At 41.8% G+C, this 17,909-nt stretch overlaps 1 protein-coding gene across 1 annotated transcript in view; it reads right to left on the bottom strand.

The window, feature by feature from the left end:
- Window positions 1–16,308, bottom strand: part of TSC22D2 (TSC22 domain family member 2) — a 58,229-nt gene extending 41,921 nt beyond the window's left edge. Inside the window, exon 1 of the mRNA XM_060242337.1 lies at window positions 13,443–16,308. Coding sequence (XP_060098320.1) covers window positions 13,443–15,394 — 1,952 coding nt within the window. The 5' untranslated portion in view covers window positions 15,395–16,308. The remainder of the gene's footprint in view (window positions 1–13,442) is intronic.
- Window positions 16,309–17,909: the final 1,601 nt, after the last annotated feature.

Raw genomic sequence — 17,909 nt, 5'->3', positions numbered from 1 at the left:
CACCAGTCGTTTCCGACTCTGAGGTGACGTTGCTTTCACAACATTTTCATGGCAGACTTTTTACGGGGTGGTTTGCCATTGCCTTCCCCAGTCATCTACACTTTCCCCCCAGCAAGCTGGGTACTCATTTTACGACCTTGAGCCGGCTACCTGAATCCAGCTTCCACTGGTATCAAATACACACACACACACACTTTAAAATTTTCCCTATTTAATTTTTATTCCTATTATCCTTATTCCTCCTATCTTACTTTGTTTCTGTTTTTACCCCCTTTCCCCCTCCTCCCTCTTTCCCTTTTTCTCATTATTCCCACCCCATTTCATTACTTTTAAATCTTAATAGATGACTGAGAAACAGTTCTGTTGGTATCATTTTTATAACACTTCTTTAGAAAACCCATTATTTACTACAAACAGCATGAACAGAAGATAATCTACTTTTTAAAATTCCCATCACTCTTATTTAGATTAGATTTTAATTATTCATATTTATATCCTGTTCCGGGCTGTTTTGGGAGGAGTGGGATATAAATGTACAGAAAAATATATAGATTTGTCATTATTTGTTACAAATATTTTTATATATGGGTTTTAGATAACATTTCTCCTTATTAAACATATATACAGCTTAGTTATTTTAATAATATAAAATTTGTCAGTTGTATAATCCTATATTTACATAGAAAGCAAAATATGACAATAAGCATATGGAAAGTTGGTATAATATTTTTTAAAAAGAAGACTGAAACACATCAAAAAAGATAAAAAGCAAAATAGAAGAAACAGGTGAAGACCAAAGAATCAAAGAATTGGTGGAAAAGTTATCATAAACACTGATGTATCAAATGCAACAATTTGAGGAAAGAACCCAGAAGAATATTCAGAGTATCCAGAGAAACACTCAAGAACCTGAGGAAAGAACTCAGAAAAACATCCAAGAAGCATACTGGACTATCCAAAATTGACTTACAACTACAAGAGCAATCACAAGAAATTGTATGAATTAAAGAGAAGCAAAAAAAGATAATGGCAAATATCTAGAAAGACAAGATGTTGGGGTTGAGAAAGTAGAACAAAGAATCAATATCTTGGAAATCCAATGCAGAGCAAAACCAAACTGTGTTTTAGAGGCATTGCAGACAACTGGGAGGTAAATTTAGAAGAGAGTTTTCCTGAGCTACTTCAAAATTATTTGAAGGAGATTTTCCTTATACTGACCAAATATTTAAAGATCTCAAGATTTGCACTCAAGCACAAGCTGCCTCTAGATATACTGGTCCATTTCACTAAAAAGAAAACCCCCCAAAACCCCCCCAAAAAACCCCCAGGAGATGCAATATAGACAGAACAAAGACAATCTCCAATTAAAACAGCAGAAAAAGAAGTGCAAATCTTTCAGTATCTACCAACAAGTGTATCAAGGAAAAGGAACAACTTTGAATTTCTGAGACAGATTTTACAAGAGAAAAAAATAAAGCACCACTGGATAATACCATTTGCAATAAAGGTATATGTACCAAAAGGAAGGAAAGTAATCATGACAGAAGAACAAGCCAAGTTATTGGTTGAAGAACTGCAAGCAGAGGATTTACATAGAGAAATTGAAGGGAAATATTCAAGCAACTCAAAAGCAACTAAAAGCTTAGAAAGAGAAATGGTTACAGCATCACCAGAGCAACACCAGAGCTCGGGCCTTTTCAGCTGCGGCCCCTGCACTGTGGAATCAGCTTCCGGAGGAAGTGCGGGCCCTGCAGAACCTTGACCAGTTCCGCAGGGCCTGCAAGACCGTCCTTTTCAAACAAGCGTATATCGACATCGACTGAATTGCTGTGAATAAAGGATCCGCCATCTACATTACTATCGAACCATTTAAACTGGCAGAATCAGCGTCACAGAACTAACCACTACTACTGCCAGATAAATTTAAATTAACTTAAATTATGTATTTTAAATCTACTAACTGGTTTTTATATGTTTAATTTTTTAATTGTTAAATTTACAGTTTTTATCTATTAATGTAAATGTATAAAATGCTGTTAGCCGCCCTGAGCCGCCTAGGCGGGGAGGGCGGGATACAAATAAAATCTATTATTATTATTATTCAACACTGAGACAAAATGGTTACATTAAAAATAGTATCAGTAAACATTAATAGATTAAACTCTCCTTCAAAATGTCTCCAACAGCTGAAATCAGCTTAAAAAGCAAAAGAGATATTTTATGCCTGCAAGAAACTCATATAAAGAAGAAACATGAACATTTTAAAATAAAAAATAGGTAAAGTATATTTTGCCTCAGCGCAAAACAAAAAATGTGAGGTAGCCGTTTATATAAGCACCCCACAATCTGATATATTAAAAGAACTAAGAGATCCAGATGAAAGACACTTACTTTTAAAAACATGACTTCTGGATAGCAAGTTGTGCATGATAGCAACAACATATGCACCAAGTGATGCTCAAGTAGGGGGATTTTTACAACTTTTTCCAAATCATGCTACAAATTCAAAATGAAGGTATATGATCCTTGGAGACATGAATGGAATGCAGATCCAAAGAAGAATAGATCAAGTTAAAAGGTGGAAAATTGCTCCAAAAATGTATTCCAATATTTGGAAATACTGAAATTAGAAGACAGCTGAAGGATCAAGCACCCCAGAGGACAGAGATTTTACATTATTTTCAGATAGCCATTAAACACAGTCAACAATGTTTTGTTTTGCATTTATAAAACCATCAAAATTAGTTCTTTCATTACATCAAACAGAGATTCTCTGTTTACAAGAATTTTTCCTGAAACAAATTCAGACATTCATTGATATACTTTTCTCCAATGACATAACTTTCTTTCTTGCCCCACACAGAATGTGTCTTTAGTCTAAAATTTCTAAGTGTTCAATGCATCTTACAGTCTTCTAAATTATGGGTGGATATGGAATACTATGACCATGTCTCATTTCCTGCAATCCTAGGGTCCATAATCAGGAAGAGCAGGGTCTTTCCCAGCCAGCTGAATGTGCTATTGTTTTTGTAAAAGCTTTAACTCAATAATCCAGATGTTCATAGCTGTCATCTCTTATCTGGGGAGGAGGCTCCCCCCCCCCAACTACCACTACTAAACAGCAGCTATTAAAAGGGCCAGGAAAACACCATTGAAAATGAAAAAAGATATTTAAGCTTCCAGCTAAAAAATCAGAGTCATGGGAAATGTGTGAAGGTCAAGCTGAAAATGGGCAAAGTCTAAGTTTAGCTTCTATCCAAATAGCTTGATCCTTACAGGATTTTCACAGAATCTACAATGTTGCCTCACTAGCCTTACCAAAATGAAGAAAAATACTAAGAGTATAGAGAAATATCCATTGCATCCAAGTTGCATTTCTGTTCTATACCTAATGATTGATAAGAGGGAATGAAAACCTAGATTTTTCCTCCTCGGTGCACTTTCCCCAAGACGATCCTCTGAAAGCGTCAGGAGAGATTCACTAGACCTGTAGGTTGTCTCCTCCAACTTGTTACAGCACTCTGTTCTTTTATTCCCATGGCTATATTATTCCCTCAGAGGTGCTACTGTAGCTGCAACACACAATCTACTGGTCTAGACAGATTTCAGAAGTGTCCATCATGAATACTCAACGTTATGGGCTTTCCAGCTTGTTAACAGAGAAACTAATACACACTGCAAACATGCCACTCACATAGGTAGATATATAGGCTCACAAAAACCTGTGAAGCATTTCTTCAACAAATCCTTGGCCTTTGCAGGGGTTTCCCCTGCTAACTGGCCATCCAGCACAAGATCCGAATGCAGATCATTTTTATCTTTATTGCTACTACTGTGGTTTCATTTCCTACTTAACTCTTCTAGGTTCTACATTTTGTGTAAATATTTGCTTATTCCCCATCATACTTTTCACATGCTATGCTGTTTCTGCCTCCAAAAGAACTTTTATTCTAGGGAGCTCACAAACATTCTATTATATGTATGGTGCTGAATCACAAGCAAATCTGCCTCTGGAACCAAAGTACCAGAATGACCATCTACTCTTATACAAACTTTCCCACTAAGATTGTTGTTTTTTTCCAGGAAAGCATGTATTTCAAATTTAAAACGGTAAATTCCTGACAGAGGTCCATCTGTAGACCCCCCCTTAATAGTGAAATAGATTTTTACTACTATTTTCTACATGTCATATAAAGTGTGTCCTGTTCAACTTTTATGAAATGCTTTAGAAGAAATTATAAAACATTTTACTAGTTTCTTATACCACCTATTACCATACAATTTTTCACATAAGTCTTGTGGATCACTGACAGGTCGATGTTTATGTACTAATGGAATCCCTTTAAGGCCTAAAGCAGGAGTGCCAAACACGCAGCCTGAGGACCAGATCAGGTCCCCAGAAGGATCCTATCAGGCCCACAAGCAAAGCTGTTTCCTTCTCCCTCTCTGTTGCTTCTTTCTGTGTCACAGCTTGCTTTGCCAAGATTTCTCAATTGCACAGAAGCTACAGAGCAAAGCCTCTATTCTCCCCATTGGCTGAGGCTCCTCTCTTGGGGAGGAAGTTTGCTTTGATACTGACCACAATATTGCAATAGTGCTAATACTTTAAGCATGTTTTATTTTAGTTTTTAAATATATATATATTTAATTATGTTTGCCTATGTCCTTTATAAAGTTTACATCTCCGATATCTGGCATTACATTTTATGACACACATAGCCCGGCCTGACAAGGTCTCATTTATGTCAGATCTGGCCCTCATAACAAATGAGTTTGATACCCTTAGCCTAAAGTATGAAGATCAACTGAACTCTAGCAGCTAACCAAAGAGTCTTATAACCTCTGAATTACTTTGAGGCCTATTTCAGACTAGTTCCTAGTTTTGCCCCTTTACAGGTTCAATGTACCATATCTTGCCCTGATCTAGATAGGCCAAGTAGCCTGATGTCATCAGATCTCAAAAGCTAAACAGTATCAGCCCTGGTCAGTATTTGGATGGGAGATCACCAAGGAACACCAGGGTCACTACATATAGACAGAAGATGGCAAACCACCTCTGAACATCTTACCTTGAAAACCCTATGTGGTTGCTACAAGTTGGCTGTGACTAGATGGTAACCCCTCCCCATGTCTCCCAACAGCAGCCCACACCCACCACAAAGACAGCCCACCATACTAACAAACAATGTTTACATAGTAAACAGCCTTTGAGAAAAAAAAATGTAAATGAATACATTGAACCACTTTTTACACAAAATAAGCAGCAGATACACATGAAAAGTGGCCAGGATCTAGAGAGCCTTATGACTAGTATATCCAACAGGACTATCCTAAAGACAGTTACATCTTTGTAAGCCCATTCACTAAGATATCACTCTGCTTAGGATTGCACTGTATGACTGCTTTGGTTTTCTCAAACAGGACACCTTAACCTACTTGGCAAACCAAACACTATTGGATAATACCCATTATCTTGACATCTTATCTCAACACATTTCAATCTGGTTTCTAGACTGGGTTTGGCGCTGAAACTGCATTGGTCATCATGTGCTGCGAGAAACAGAGTAGGAATGCAACCATGTTGGTTCTCTTAGAATTATCAATTGTCTTCGATAACACTGATAACAATGTATTTCTGAATCCCATGACTGTGAAGATGCCAAGAAGTTCTATCAACTACTAGGGAGGTTCCAGAAGGTGGATCAGAGCGCTTCCCCTCACTCCCTCCCACGATACTAGAGTGGTTCACTGAGTTGTTTTTGTCCCATATGCTGTTTAACACTGGGTGAGGATGTTTCTGGGTAAGAGTTCTGGTGTGAAACTAAACCAGTATATGGACAACACACAGCTCTGCTTCTTTATATCAGACTGCAGGAACATCAGTAAAAGTAACTAGAGGACAGCCAATAAATTGACCTGTAATCTAGACAAGACAGAGTGATACAACAATGTGACTGTCTTGCTGTCATGGATGGGATCCAACCGCTTAGGCTGTTCCATTCTTTACTTTGGATGCCTAGGTAGAATCTGTTGCATGAAGTAATTTTCATCCCCTTAAAGTAGTGTGTCAGGTATGCCCCGTTCTAGACGGAGATAGCCTTGTCACAGTTATTAGCACTGTTATACCACACAAGATTACTACAATGCACTATACTTGGGGCTACCCTCAAAAACATTTTGACTTAAAACTGTTGAGAATATAGAACTAGATTACTAACAGAATATGAAGATTTCAGCACATGTCTGGGGCTCCACTGGCTGTCATGTGTTTCCAGGCAGAATTAATATTTACAGCTATAAATATTTTGAGGTCAGGGTACTTGATGTATCACATTTCACATATAAACCTGCCCATTCTTTAGGTCTGCATCCAAAGTTCTTAGCTGGGTGCACCTGCCTCCAGTCATCACCTTATAATAAGTGGTAACGGCGGTTTAGGGGTTGCCCTTTTCAGACAGTTTCATTAAATATCTATATCATTTTAATTCCATTGCCAGGTTAAGACTTTTATATTCTCAAAGGCTTTCAGGATGGATTCATGTTTCTGTTGTTTTATTGATTGTGCCTGATTTTCTAAAATCAGGTTGTTGTTGTTAATGCTTTGTTTTTATTGGTTTTATATTTAAGCACTGCACTATAAAATTAGAGGCTTTTTAAAAGTAGAGAACCAGTCTATACATGAACTTATTTTGTTCAACAAACCTCACTTGAAACTGAAGAAAATTTCAGAAGTGGTTTGTGAAAGTGATGTGGGGGAGGAGGGCTTCCTTTCAAAGGGGGGAAAATGGTAATTCCACTAGGCATGATCCTGGCCCCTACGTGCACCCATTTGAAAAAGCTTTTCAGAGAAGATTTATTTATAGCCATTAAGTCAGGTGTATTCAAAGTACATTTTGGAAAGCTTGGAGATTCCTCAGAAAGTGACAAACACTTTAAGATCAATAATTACAAAAGCTTCTCTGAAAGAGTAATAGTCTTTCTCTTTCTGCAGTACAGATCTGTCGAGAGACTGTGTGAATAAGAGGCCCATTTCCTCCACCCAGACTGATTCATGTGCCACAAAATATGCCCTATAATCCGTATACTGTCCTGTTGACATAAAAGGGCTTTCTAAATGTAAAAGTCTGAAAAACGTTTTGCCCTGAACGATACTGCCAGTTTCATTTCAAGCCTGGTATTGTGTCTGTTTAGACTTATTTTCCAATAAAGATTACTAGCAAAACCGATTGCATGTTTAGTAAATTTCCTTATTCAGGGACATGACAACTGCAGGCATAACAATCAGTTGTAATGCAACTGACAACAAACCTCATGACAGTGCATCAACTCGGACTAAATAGAGACCTAGGTTTCCTGTCTCATTACCAATGCTGATTTCTCCACGCCTACTACCTCTCTGCATATCACACATAATCCAATCACACCCGCTATTGCCATCCGCCTGCTAATGACATCTCTAATCATTCCACTTTTCTATATATAGGACAATCTAAGCTGTATCTGAAGTGAGCAGTGACTCACAAAAGCTCATACCCTACTACAAATTTTGTTAGTCTTTAAAGTGCTATTGGACTCTTTCTACTGCTACAGACATGGCTACCCATCTTGATCTACTTCAGCTCTAATCTACTGTTAATCGATAGCAGAGTCATAATATAGGTATTAAATGTTATCACAGGCACCTAAATAAACTTCAATGTGTGCTTTTAAGCTGAGCATGATAATGGTATTCTAAGAACTTGACAAATTGAGGTGGTTTCTTAACACTTCCCTGAACTAAGTGCAGAGGCTCTTTGCCAAGGAAAGGTTCCTTATTTAGCTGAGCAGTAGGATATAACCTAATAATTTTCACTGCTGAAAGAGATCTAATGCAGCTTTAGCAGAGAAATCTTAACACTAAGCCACTTCCTTCTTTTGCTTCTTGCTGATTTTAGTTCCGTGCAGTTTTAATGCACTGAAATCTAAGAAACTCAAATGCTCAGAGAAAGCCTTACAAGGTTGGCAATTTGAGTTTTCAGTATGCTTTACACCAGATTGCTGCTACCAAAGTTTGGCAATAGTCCATGCCCTATTAGAAATATATTTCTGCCTCTCCTTCCACTACACAGTATAAATCCAGAACTCAGACCATCCAATTTAGTACATAAAATGTCAAAGACTGCAGTTACTATGATGTTCCTTTGTACATTACGACTGCCAGCAAAAAATTTTCGTGGCTCAGAAACAAATGTTGAACATGAAAGCAATTCTGAGCAGTTCCTAATGGCTATTTTTAAATTAACACAACAATAGTGAGTAATGATTTCATGCACTAAGTTCTTAGGAATTAGAATGCTCACTACAAGCTTTTTTATTCTGTTTACAATTAAATGGACCTCTTTCATAACAAATATTCTTAATGGGGATGCTTAAGGCCCAGCCTGGATTCTAACTGATTTATTTCTGATCTACATCCACTACTCATTTCAGCATGGCAAAAGTGCTGCTTGACTGAAGCTGTTGTGAACACAACTTGAAAGCATTTATGAAATTCAGTAACAGCAGCATGTCAGCAGTACCTACCATTTTTAATTTGCATAATCCTTTATTTTTATTCTCAGAGCATATAGAGAACACTCTGCATAAAGAAACCTTTATCAATTTTAATGCTCATGCAAGGTCTACTCCATTATTTAAAAGCCTCCAGAGCTCTGATTTTAGCATTTGTAAAACTTTATCAGGTACTATCAGTACACTATACAAACAGGCTTTTTAAAGTGAACAGAAGGAGATACTCTATGAAGAGGGCCTCACAATCAGGTTTTCAGAAATCAAGTGGCTGCTGTTGACCACTCACAATTGTGGCCATTCATTAGTTTCTGGACTACAGCCTGATTGGTTCACACTGGTCAGCTATCTCTGTACTCTACCCTTTCTAGCCAGCCTTGCAGCATGTACCCCAAGTAACTGCAAAACATGGAGGAGGTTTAAACAAGCTTTCCCAACAATGCATTTCAAGAGTGACAACATATTTCTCAAGAGCCCAAATGATAGTAAGCAGCTAATTATTTTAAAAACAGATGTTTAGATTCAACTGGATTAAGAGATCTGTTCTGATCAGCAATTTACAATAATTGGTGCCAATAATTTTTTTTAAATTTAAAAAATTATTAGGACTATCTCATCATCTCAATGAAATATCTTCTCATCAAGTATTTAAAAAGGGAGACATTTCAATTACAATTTATTTATACTAATGACACATCATTCAGTGAGTCATTTGTTAGGTATTACTTAGCTTCTAAATGCAATGAGGAGAACTGACTACAGAACTTTCATAATGACACTAAACAGACGGATATACTTTAGAGCTGTGTCTTGAATATTAGTTAGGCTACCTGAATTTAGAATGCCATTGTATATTAATTCCCAGAACACTTTCTTCCTATACTGCATAAGCAACAATTATGACCTAATTAAACACTTGAATGAAGACACCTAGCCAGCCTTTAACTAGATAAACAGGAATGAGAAGAATTATGGCAAAAAAGCAGATCCCATTTATAGTACCTCCCAGTTAAAAATTCTAGATGATGACTGCTTTCAAGCCATGAGACAGAATAAATACTTACCAAATCATGTTCTCAACAGTGCTGAGCATCGGACTACATACCAATCTCTAAGGCAGAGAAGAAACTAAATGCTGAAGTTTTGACCAGGCAACCACAGCTGCATCACATTCCATATCCCTAACGTGAGCTTTTTAAAACAGAAAAACAGACAATACTTGGAAGCTGCTTCTGGACCTGTGCTGGGAGAAGAAACCAATCTCATCCCCCTTTTAATACAATTTCTTCATTGAGTTAATATGATTAAGCTACTCCACACAAGCAAGTTTCTAGTCGTAAGCACCACCGGAAAGAGACTCAAAAACTAAGACTTCACCGATGTTCCTTTTTTCTTTCTTGTCACAGTCTAATTTAAATCATGTCACATATACTTAATTCTTATCAAGTACTTCATGAATAGGCTCATTTCATGCATCCAATGTTCATGAATGTTCATTTCACAGGGATTCTATATTACAGTCTTCATAATATCTCCATGTAAAAAATGAATGTTTAAGCATATTTTAACTTACATTTGATCTTGCTTATACAAGAAATGCATTAAATGGATGTGGTTCATTTACTCAACTGTAGCTACTGAAATGCTGCTTAGGAAGAGCAGACCGTCTATTCCACTGGCACTGATTTGGCATTCTCTGAAGAATGCCTAGTATTGTTTCAAAACATGCCCTTTATTATTACAGACTACATCTTTCCCATAATGTGAGCTCTGACACATAAGTCCATGCTGTAGTAATTTTTTTAACCTGTATGGCACCTCTGATCTCATTTTATCTTCCTATAGTCCTCACTAATACTTTGGGAGGGACGGTGGCTCAGTGGTAAAGCATCTGCTTGGGAAGCAGAAGGTCCCAGGTTCAATCCCTGGCATCTCCAAAAAAGGGTCCAGGCAAATAGGTGTGAAAAACCTCAGCTTGAGACCCGCTGCCAGTCTGAGAAGACAATACTGACTTTGATGGACCAAGGCAGTATAAGGCAGCTTCATATGTTCATATATGTTTATGGTTGTCTATGGGAAGCAACCATACTAAACTGATACTCCAGACAGAAACAGTAGCTGAAAACTGCCCTTCTCACCAAAAGGAATGACAGAAATTACAAGGAATAGAATGCCGCCTTAAAAAAATTCACAAAGATTTATTTACTTGATTTATGCTCCACCTTTCTCCCTAAGGTGGAGAAGGAAGCTGCACACTGTTCTCTCCTCCATATTATCCTCACAACAACCCTGTGAGGTAGGTTACACTGAGAGTGTGACTGCCCAAGGTCACCCAGCAAGCTTCTATGATGGCATGGGGATTCTCTTACCAGATTCTCTTACTCTAATCACTCCATCACACTGACGTTAACCAAATTGGTTAATGTTAGTGCAAGGTCAATATAATCTGTCTCTTATGGGTGTTAACTGCTTATGCCATGCTAGCACAACCCTCATGGAGGCCTAATTCAGAATTGTTTGACGTGAGACAGCATTAAGCGGACCCTAATGGTACAAAGTACAAATTCTGAATTGGCAAGTCACCTGATCCATTACATTCTACCCACTGTTGCTCCATAGCAATTTGCCCATATGTTTTATTTTTTACATATTTATTCCAATTCTCAGTACACACAGCTGATTAAGGTGGCAAAAAAGCCAGTCTTCTGTTCATAAGTAAGATCACTGTACCATAAATGGAAAAGGAAGAGAAAGATGTTTTAACAGTATATACATGCGAACACACACTAAACACACTATGAGAAGTCTGGGAAAGCACATATAGTAAAACAGCTGTTCTTCACATAAAGTTTGCTGAAATGTTCCAGAGAGAGTTTCCACTTGAACACAAAAGTATGCAAGCAGGGTTACAGTTCTTTAACTTTTTTACAGAGCAAAGAATTGTATACTACTATATTTTTGTATACTACTATATAAAGTAGTATACTACTATACCCATCAATCACAAAATAATGTAGCAGCTCTGGAAAAGATCTGCTCAAAAAGACAGAGTACTCCAGAAGAGTGCAATAAAGGCTGTGTACATCTTTAGCAGTTATCAGCTATATAAATATATTAAACCAGGTTCTGCTGACAGAGCAGGTCCTATAAATTTCACGCATCTACTTTAAAAGTACTATCAAACTTTTTGCTACTGCAATCTGTTTTTACACCATCAGTCACATTCATCTAGAAGTTAGGCACAGAGCCTCCAAAATGAGATATATAACATTTTTAAACTTCAGTATCCAATGGCAACATTCTTGATTTAGACATAGTGCTAAATTGCTAACACTGTGCTATCAATTACTGCAAATTCACTGAGGCCAATTTTTGTTATTTAAATCACAAATAAGAGGTGTCAACAACTACAGCTCTGGTCTATATTAGAATATAATACTTAATACAACTCAAATGTAGCAAAAGACTCGCACATACATAATTTCATACAGCATTTAAAAGATGCTTTAGGATATGAGTACATTTCAGGACAAGTAATTCCACTTTTAAAGTTACATTGAATAAAACTTTCTTCTCACAGTCAATTCGGCTGCAAGAAAAACTCTGAAAGATGCAGGCCAGAGGGGGGGGGAGCATCCCTGCCAGTAAAATTCAGCAGAATGGGTCAATGTTATCTTCCCATTCCATCCTTCTCTTTTCATTACTTCCACTCATACCTTCTTTGTGTCAATCTTATAGTGCAGGGGTGGCCAATGGTAGCTCTCCAGATGTTTTTTGCCTACAACTTCCATCAACCCCACAATGGCTGGGCTGATGGGAGTTGAAGGCAAAAAACATCCGGAGAGCTACTGTTGGCCACTCCTGTTATAGTGCATGGTTCTTGTATTTGGCCTTTAAAAACTACTCGATTTCATTTGTCAAAGATTTTAATAGTTCATCATAAGTATGCTAACTACATTGCCAAATTTGGTACTTTCACCAGTGAAATGAGCTTAGAATCCATATAAAGACGTGTTATCTATGAGAGTTCTTCTAAAGAGGTTACGGCCTACATTCGCCTTTCCATCCATTAACAAAACTGTTAATAGCCCAACTTACTTTGAAATTCTTGAAACCCTCTGTAGCTGCATAATTACTTACAACTTGGCTCTAAGTAAATATGCACAGAACTTGACTGTCTTTAAAACCTCTGTTTTAAACTGAAGAACATTTAACCACCAAGTTCTTTAATCTTCACAGAATGATCACACTCGTTGTGAAGTAATGGTTCTATTTAAAAACCAACTTGAAGCCAAAATTTAAATTACTTACTTTTTCCTATGAACTATCTTTGTTACCAAGCTTCTGCAGTCATTCCACTAAGACTACTGGAGGAAACGTGTTACTGATCTGCTCACTGAGTTACACGCATTTCCTCAAGTTGCATTTTACTTTGCCTTGATAACTACATTTCCTTCATTGTTTTCTACACCTACAATACCCTTAATAAAAAAACAAACAGTTTTTCCACTAAGGACAATTTATCACATTTATAAAGCCTGTTAATTATTGCTTCTGACTGAGCTCTAAATTATTTACGTTTCCTTTAATAATGGAATAGTAATCCTAGTTATCTTCAAGTTACCTAGTGTATCTGATAGGCTTAAGACTCAATGTAACTTTTTCCAAGGACACAGAAAAAAACAGTGCTTTTCTGGACACAAGATGAATATTCATAGTCTTTCCCCTACATTCTCCCTATATATTTTACACGTATTTTGGGCTACACAACAGAGGTTGATCTATCCCTTTATCACATGTTTTGGACAGAGTACTAAGGAATTATTCAACTTGACAAAATGAACGTTGTCAAACCTTAAACTAAGCAAATTTTTTGTATGAAAAAAGATAAATACCTGTCTTCATCACCATCAACAGGAATAGATATGCCAAAGACAGAGCTGGCAAGACTGTTCATAGGAGTAGTTGCAGGTAAGTTAAGAGGGTTTGTTAAAGTGTCCGGAATAGGTGGCTTCACAAGAGGTTTGTTTTCAGCAATGAGAGAAAGTGGTGGTTGAGGTAGGGGTTCAGATTTTCTTCTAGTATCATCAATCTGGCCTAAAGGTTGAGTCTGAAATTGTCCAATGTTAGATTGTGGCAGGTTTGTAGGTATATTGGTCATGCCTTGGATCAGAGGAAGGCCAATGTGTTGCTGGACAACACTGGAACTCCTACTGACAGATGTATGGCTGGTCAGTTGGGACTGGACTAAAGTAACAGGGACATTTGGCATAGTAACAGAAGTTGAAGACACACTAGGCACACTAGTACCTGGCACAGCTGCAGGCACATTCTGAACTCCAGAGACTATGCTGTGAGGAGCACCAGACACTTGATTGCTTCCACTCATTTGCTGCTGAGTCATGGATTTCTGTTGCACAACTCCTGTATGTCCAATACCTGGCTGCACCACACCTCCTTGCTGCGGAATGACAGTCTGAATTGGAGTTGTCAGGCCGCTCTGCATGAGCCCCGATCCCTGCCCTACTGTTTCACCAGCTTGCAAAGAAACTCCCATCACTGGCACTCCTAGAGGTGAGGGATTCTGACCAGCTACTTGTGCTACTGGAAGACTGGACGCTCCAGTGCTTGGAATAGAGCCTGAAGCAGCCTGCGGAGTAGTTCCTTGAGACTGAATTACTGTCATATGTTGAATGTATTCTGGTTGGCCAGGCGTCTGAGCTGGCACCAGATGCACTGGTTGAATCTGTGACTGAGGATAAGCAAACTGCTGTGTCTGAGTCACTGGTACATTCGTCGCTTGCTGTACCTGCTGCTGTGGCATGGGCAAACTCGTCTGGACTATTGCTACATTCGAAGGTGGCATGCCTTTCCCATTGGGTGCAGCTTGTCCCAAGCTCTGTGTATTTACTTGAGGCTGCAGCGGAGGCACCATCATTTGCTGGCCTGCCGCTGTAGCCCCTGAATACATCAACTGAGCACTACTGTGAGGAGCAGCCCCGCCTATGGGCTGCTGCCCAATGACAAAATTAGGTTGCTGCGGAGAGGGCTGGTTTATTTTCTCTGGCTGGAGTAGCTGTGACACAGAAGCAAGAGAGCTGTCAGCTACGGAGTCGGGGCCATGTGCTGACGACGCTGCCACACCGGAGACTATCAATGAGCCCCCGGTAGCACCTAAGCCACTGTCCCTATCTTGAGCAACCTGTTCAAACGTGCTGTTGTGTCTAATGCAATCCCCAGTCCGGGCTAAAACGGCCCCGCCATCCGAGTCCCGATCATAGTATTCCATACACGTCCATCGCCCCCGTCTGTAGGGCTCCCCAGTACCGTGGTCCAACTTGATCACCCTAAAGCGGGAGCTGCACGCAGCGGTAGCCGTTAGAGGCACGGCTCCAGGGCCAGCAAGAGCTTGCGCACTGCTGCCTCCTGCCGCCACTGAGGAGGCTTGGGCGGCAGCCGCTGGGGGCACCGCGGTGCTCCTGGGAACGGCTCCTCCGTTGGCTGCTGGAACAGCAGTAGGCAGCGACTGTACACCCCCCCCAGAGGCCGCCGCCGCGGCTGCAGCTACTTGCCCATCGAGAAGCAGGTTGGGAGAGACCGTCCCGGGAGTCTCGGCGTCGGCCACGTTGTTGAGAGTTTCCTCGGAGGAGCTGCGTTCGCAGACCTCTTCGGGTCCGTAGTCCGTGGCCCGCGACACGTCGAAGATCTCGGAAGAAACGTCTTCGGTGCGGGATTCATCCGGGTCGTCCAGGCTCTCGGTGTCCTCGGTGATGCTGCTGGCCACCTGGGCCGTCGTCACGCTGGTGATCTGGAAGCAGCTCTTCTTCTTGGCCGGCATCTTGGACATGGTGCCTTCCCCGGCGAAGGAGAGACGGAAGGAGACGGAGCGGCGAGAGGAGTCCGGGGTTCCGCCCACCTGCCCTCGCGGCAGCCGCCGGGCGAAGGGAAAAAGTCCGAGCCGGTCACACGAGCCGGGCCTGCTGGAGGGGGAGGGGGCGAGGCTCACGTTCTGTCTAGAGCGCAGACGCCGGCGATCTCGCACATTCCTCCGGCTCCGGCCTCCTCACGACACAGTCCCGGCTCAGCAGGCGGCCAGCAAGCCTGGGGCTGGCGAGGGGCAGAGAGGAGAGAAGGGGGGCGGCGGCGGCAGGACTCCTCCTCTTCCTCCCCCTGAGCAAAGCTACGGGCCCCTGGGCGGGCGGCGGCACCGCCGCCTCCTCCTCCTCTTCTTCTTTCCCCTCAGCGGAGCTCTTTTCTCCCCCTTCGCAGCTGCGGTTCCTTCCTCGGAGTTGAGGCCGGGGTGGCGCTGTAAGTCAAGCTGCTCCGCGGGGCTTCCGGCGAGACTCGGGGTCCCTGAGGCGGGCCCAAGGCCGCTCGTTAGTCAGTCAAGTGGCCGAGAGGGGCGGCGGCAGTAGCCGGCGAGGCCGAACGAAGCGCAGGCCGCCCGCCCTGCCTTCACTCTCTACCTGGAGATCAGCACCAGGAGCATCTTGTCGGGGTCAAGGGAACGAGCCCGGCTCACAGCGGCCCCCTCAGGCGGGCGGGCCTCGTAGACGCGGCGGCTCTCTCCCGAAGAACCAGCTCCGTCGGGTGGGGTGGTGGCGAGGCGGAGTGGAGTAGAGTGGGCCGGGCTCCTTTACACTCCGTGCGCGCTCCGCTATCAAGCGCTGCCGAAGGAGCTGAAATTCAAACTGCTCACTCCCCTCGCTCAAGATGGGGCTCAAATGGAGCCGCGAGGCAGCTTGGGAACTACAGCTTAGCAGCTACTGCGGCAGCTGGGCGGCCCAGACAGGAGCCCGCCCCCTACGCCACTGCGCGATGACGTTGCCAGCCTCCCTCTCCGAGAGAGCGAGAGAGACCCGCCCTGCCTCGGGAAGGGAGGGAGGCAGTGAGTGGAGGCGGCGGCCTGGAATGGAGAGGAAAGGGGCGGGGCTTCGTTGAGAGGAAAAACCCCGCCCTCTAAATCGTCACTTTAACCGTTTGGAATGTTCCACTAGCTCGGTGCTGTCCCCTCCTCCACTTGTTTCGATGCAGCCTTGGTATCTTCCTGTGAGGGGAGGGGGAAGAGTTGAGGATGCGACCGATACGTCCCCTCCCCCTCGCCTAGGTCTGCGCTGGCGGGTGGGGCGTGGGGCCTTTTCCCTCAGTCGGGCGCCATAGGTGGCCGACGGAAGATTTTACTGTGCTCCTTATTGGGGCAGTTTACTGGTACGCCACAAGCACTGTTATTTAATAGCATTCCTGTGCTACCGAAAGTTTTCTAATCTAGTGCAACCACACTTTTCTGTAGACCACCTAATCGTGTCCCACTGTTAGCTGTTTTTTACAGGGATAGGCAGGGCTTTTTTTTGCAGAAAAAGTGCTGCAGGAACTTATTTGCATATCAGACCACACCCCTTGTCATCACCATTGTTTCACACGGGGCTTTTTTGTAGAAAAAGCCCACCAGGAACTCGTTTGCATATTAGACCACATCCCCTGCTGCCAAGCCAGTCGGAACTGTGTTCCTGTGCGTTCCTGCTAAAAAAAGCCCTGGGTACAGGTAACTTGCATTTCCCACAGATGTGTGTTGTGTATATACACACCCTAGAGCCCTTTGCATATTTATCCAGGGTGGTGCACATGGATCCCCCTTCTTTCACAACAACCCCATGAGGTAGGTATGGGATTGCCAGGTTTCCCCCTGGCCACCTGTGGGGCTGGGAGGTAGGGTTACCTCATGCAGCTTGTGAAACTTCTGGTAATGTGGGGATTCAGCCTGGGAAGCACAGAGATCCCAGTGGGATACAGTGCTATAGAGTCCACCCTCCAAAGCATTTTCTCCCCGGGGAAACAATCCTTGTAGTCTGGAGGTGAGCTGTAATTCAGGGGATCCCCAGGTCCCACCTGTAGGCTGATGACCCTTGGAGAGTGACTGAGCCAAGGTCATCCAATAAACTTCATGGTCAAATGAAGAACTGAATCTGAGTCTCCCAAGCCTAGTCTGACCCACATTGACTATCAGGTTCCTGCTGGCTGGCCTACAGAATAGGAACTACACTGACCCAAAACAGGCATACAATACAAAGAAGTATTGCATGGAAATAACTATCTGTCAAGATGTGTTAACAATTTAAAATTAGTGGCATCTGAGACAAACCAGTTCACAAAACCTGTTTAGAAACACACAAAACAAATATTATTTGGAATAATGGGAGTGTGGTTTTGTAATACTTAACTATCCTGATTGTGAGTACTAAAGGGCTGTTAAAAGTGCTGTAACTAATCTGCACAAGGGCCCATCTTGGGAGGGTAAGGGCTTTTGAGGGAAAGGGTTGTCCACTGTCCTAAAGAGAGAAGGGTCCCCAAAAATCAGCCCATAT

Source organism: Heteronotia binoei, chromosome 6 (assembly GCF_032191835.1).
Source record: "Heteronotia binoei isolate CCM8104 ecotype False Entrance Well chromosome 6, APGP_CSIRO_Hbin_v1, whole genome shotgun sequence".
Lineage (NCBI taxonomy): Eukaryota > Metazoa > Chordata > Lepidosauria > Squamata > Gekkonidae > Heteronotia > Heteronotia binoei.
The sequence above is the reverse complement of the archived record's forward strand: the minus strand, read 5'-3'. Positions and strand labels throughout refer to the sequence as shown.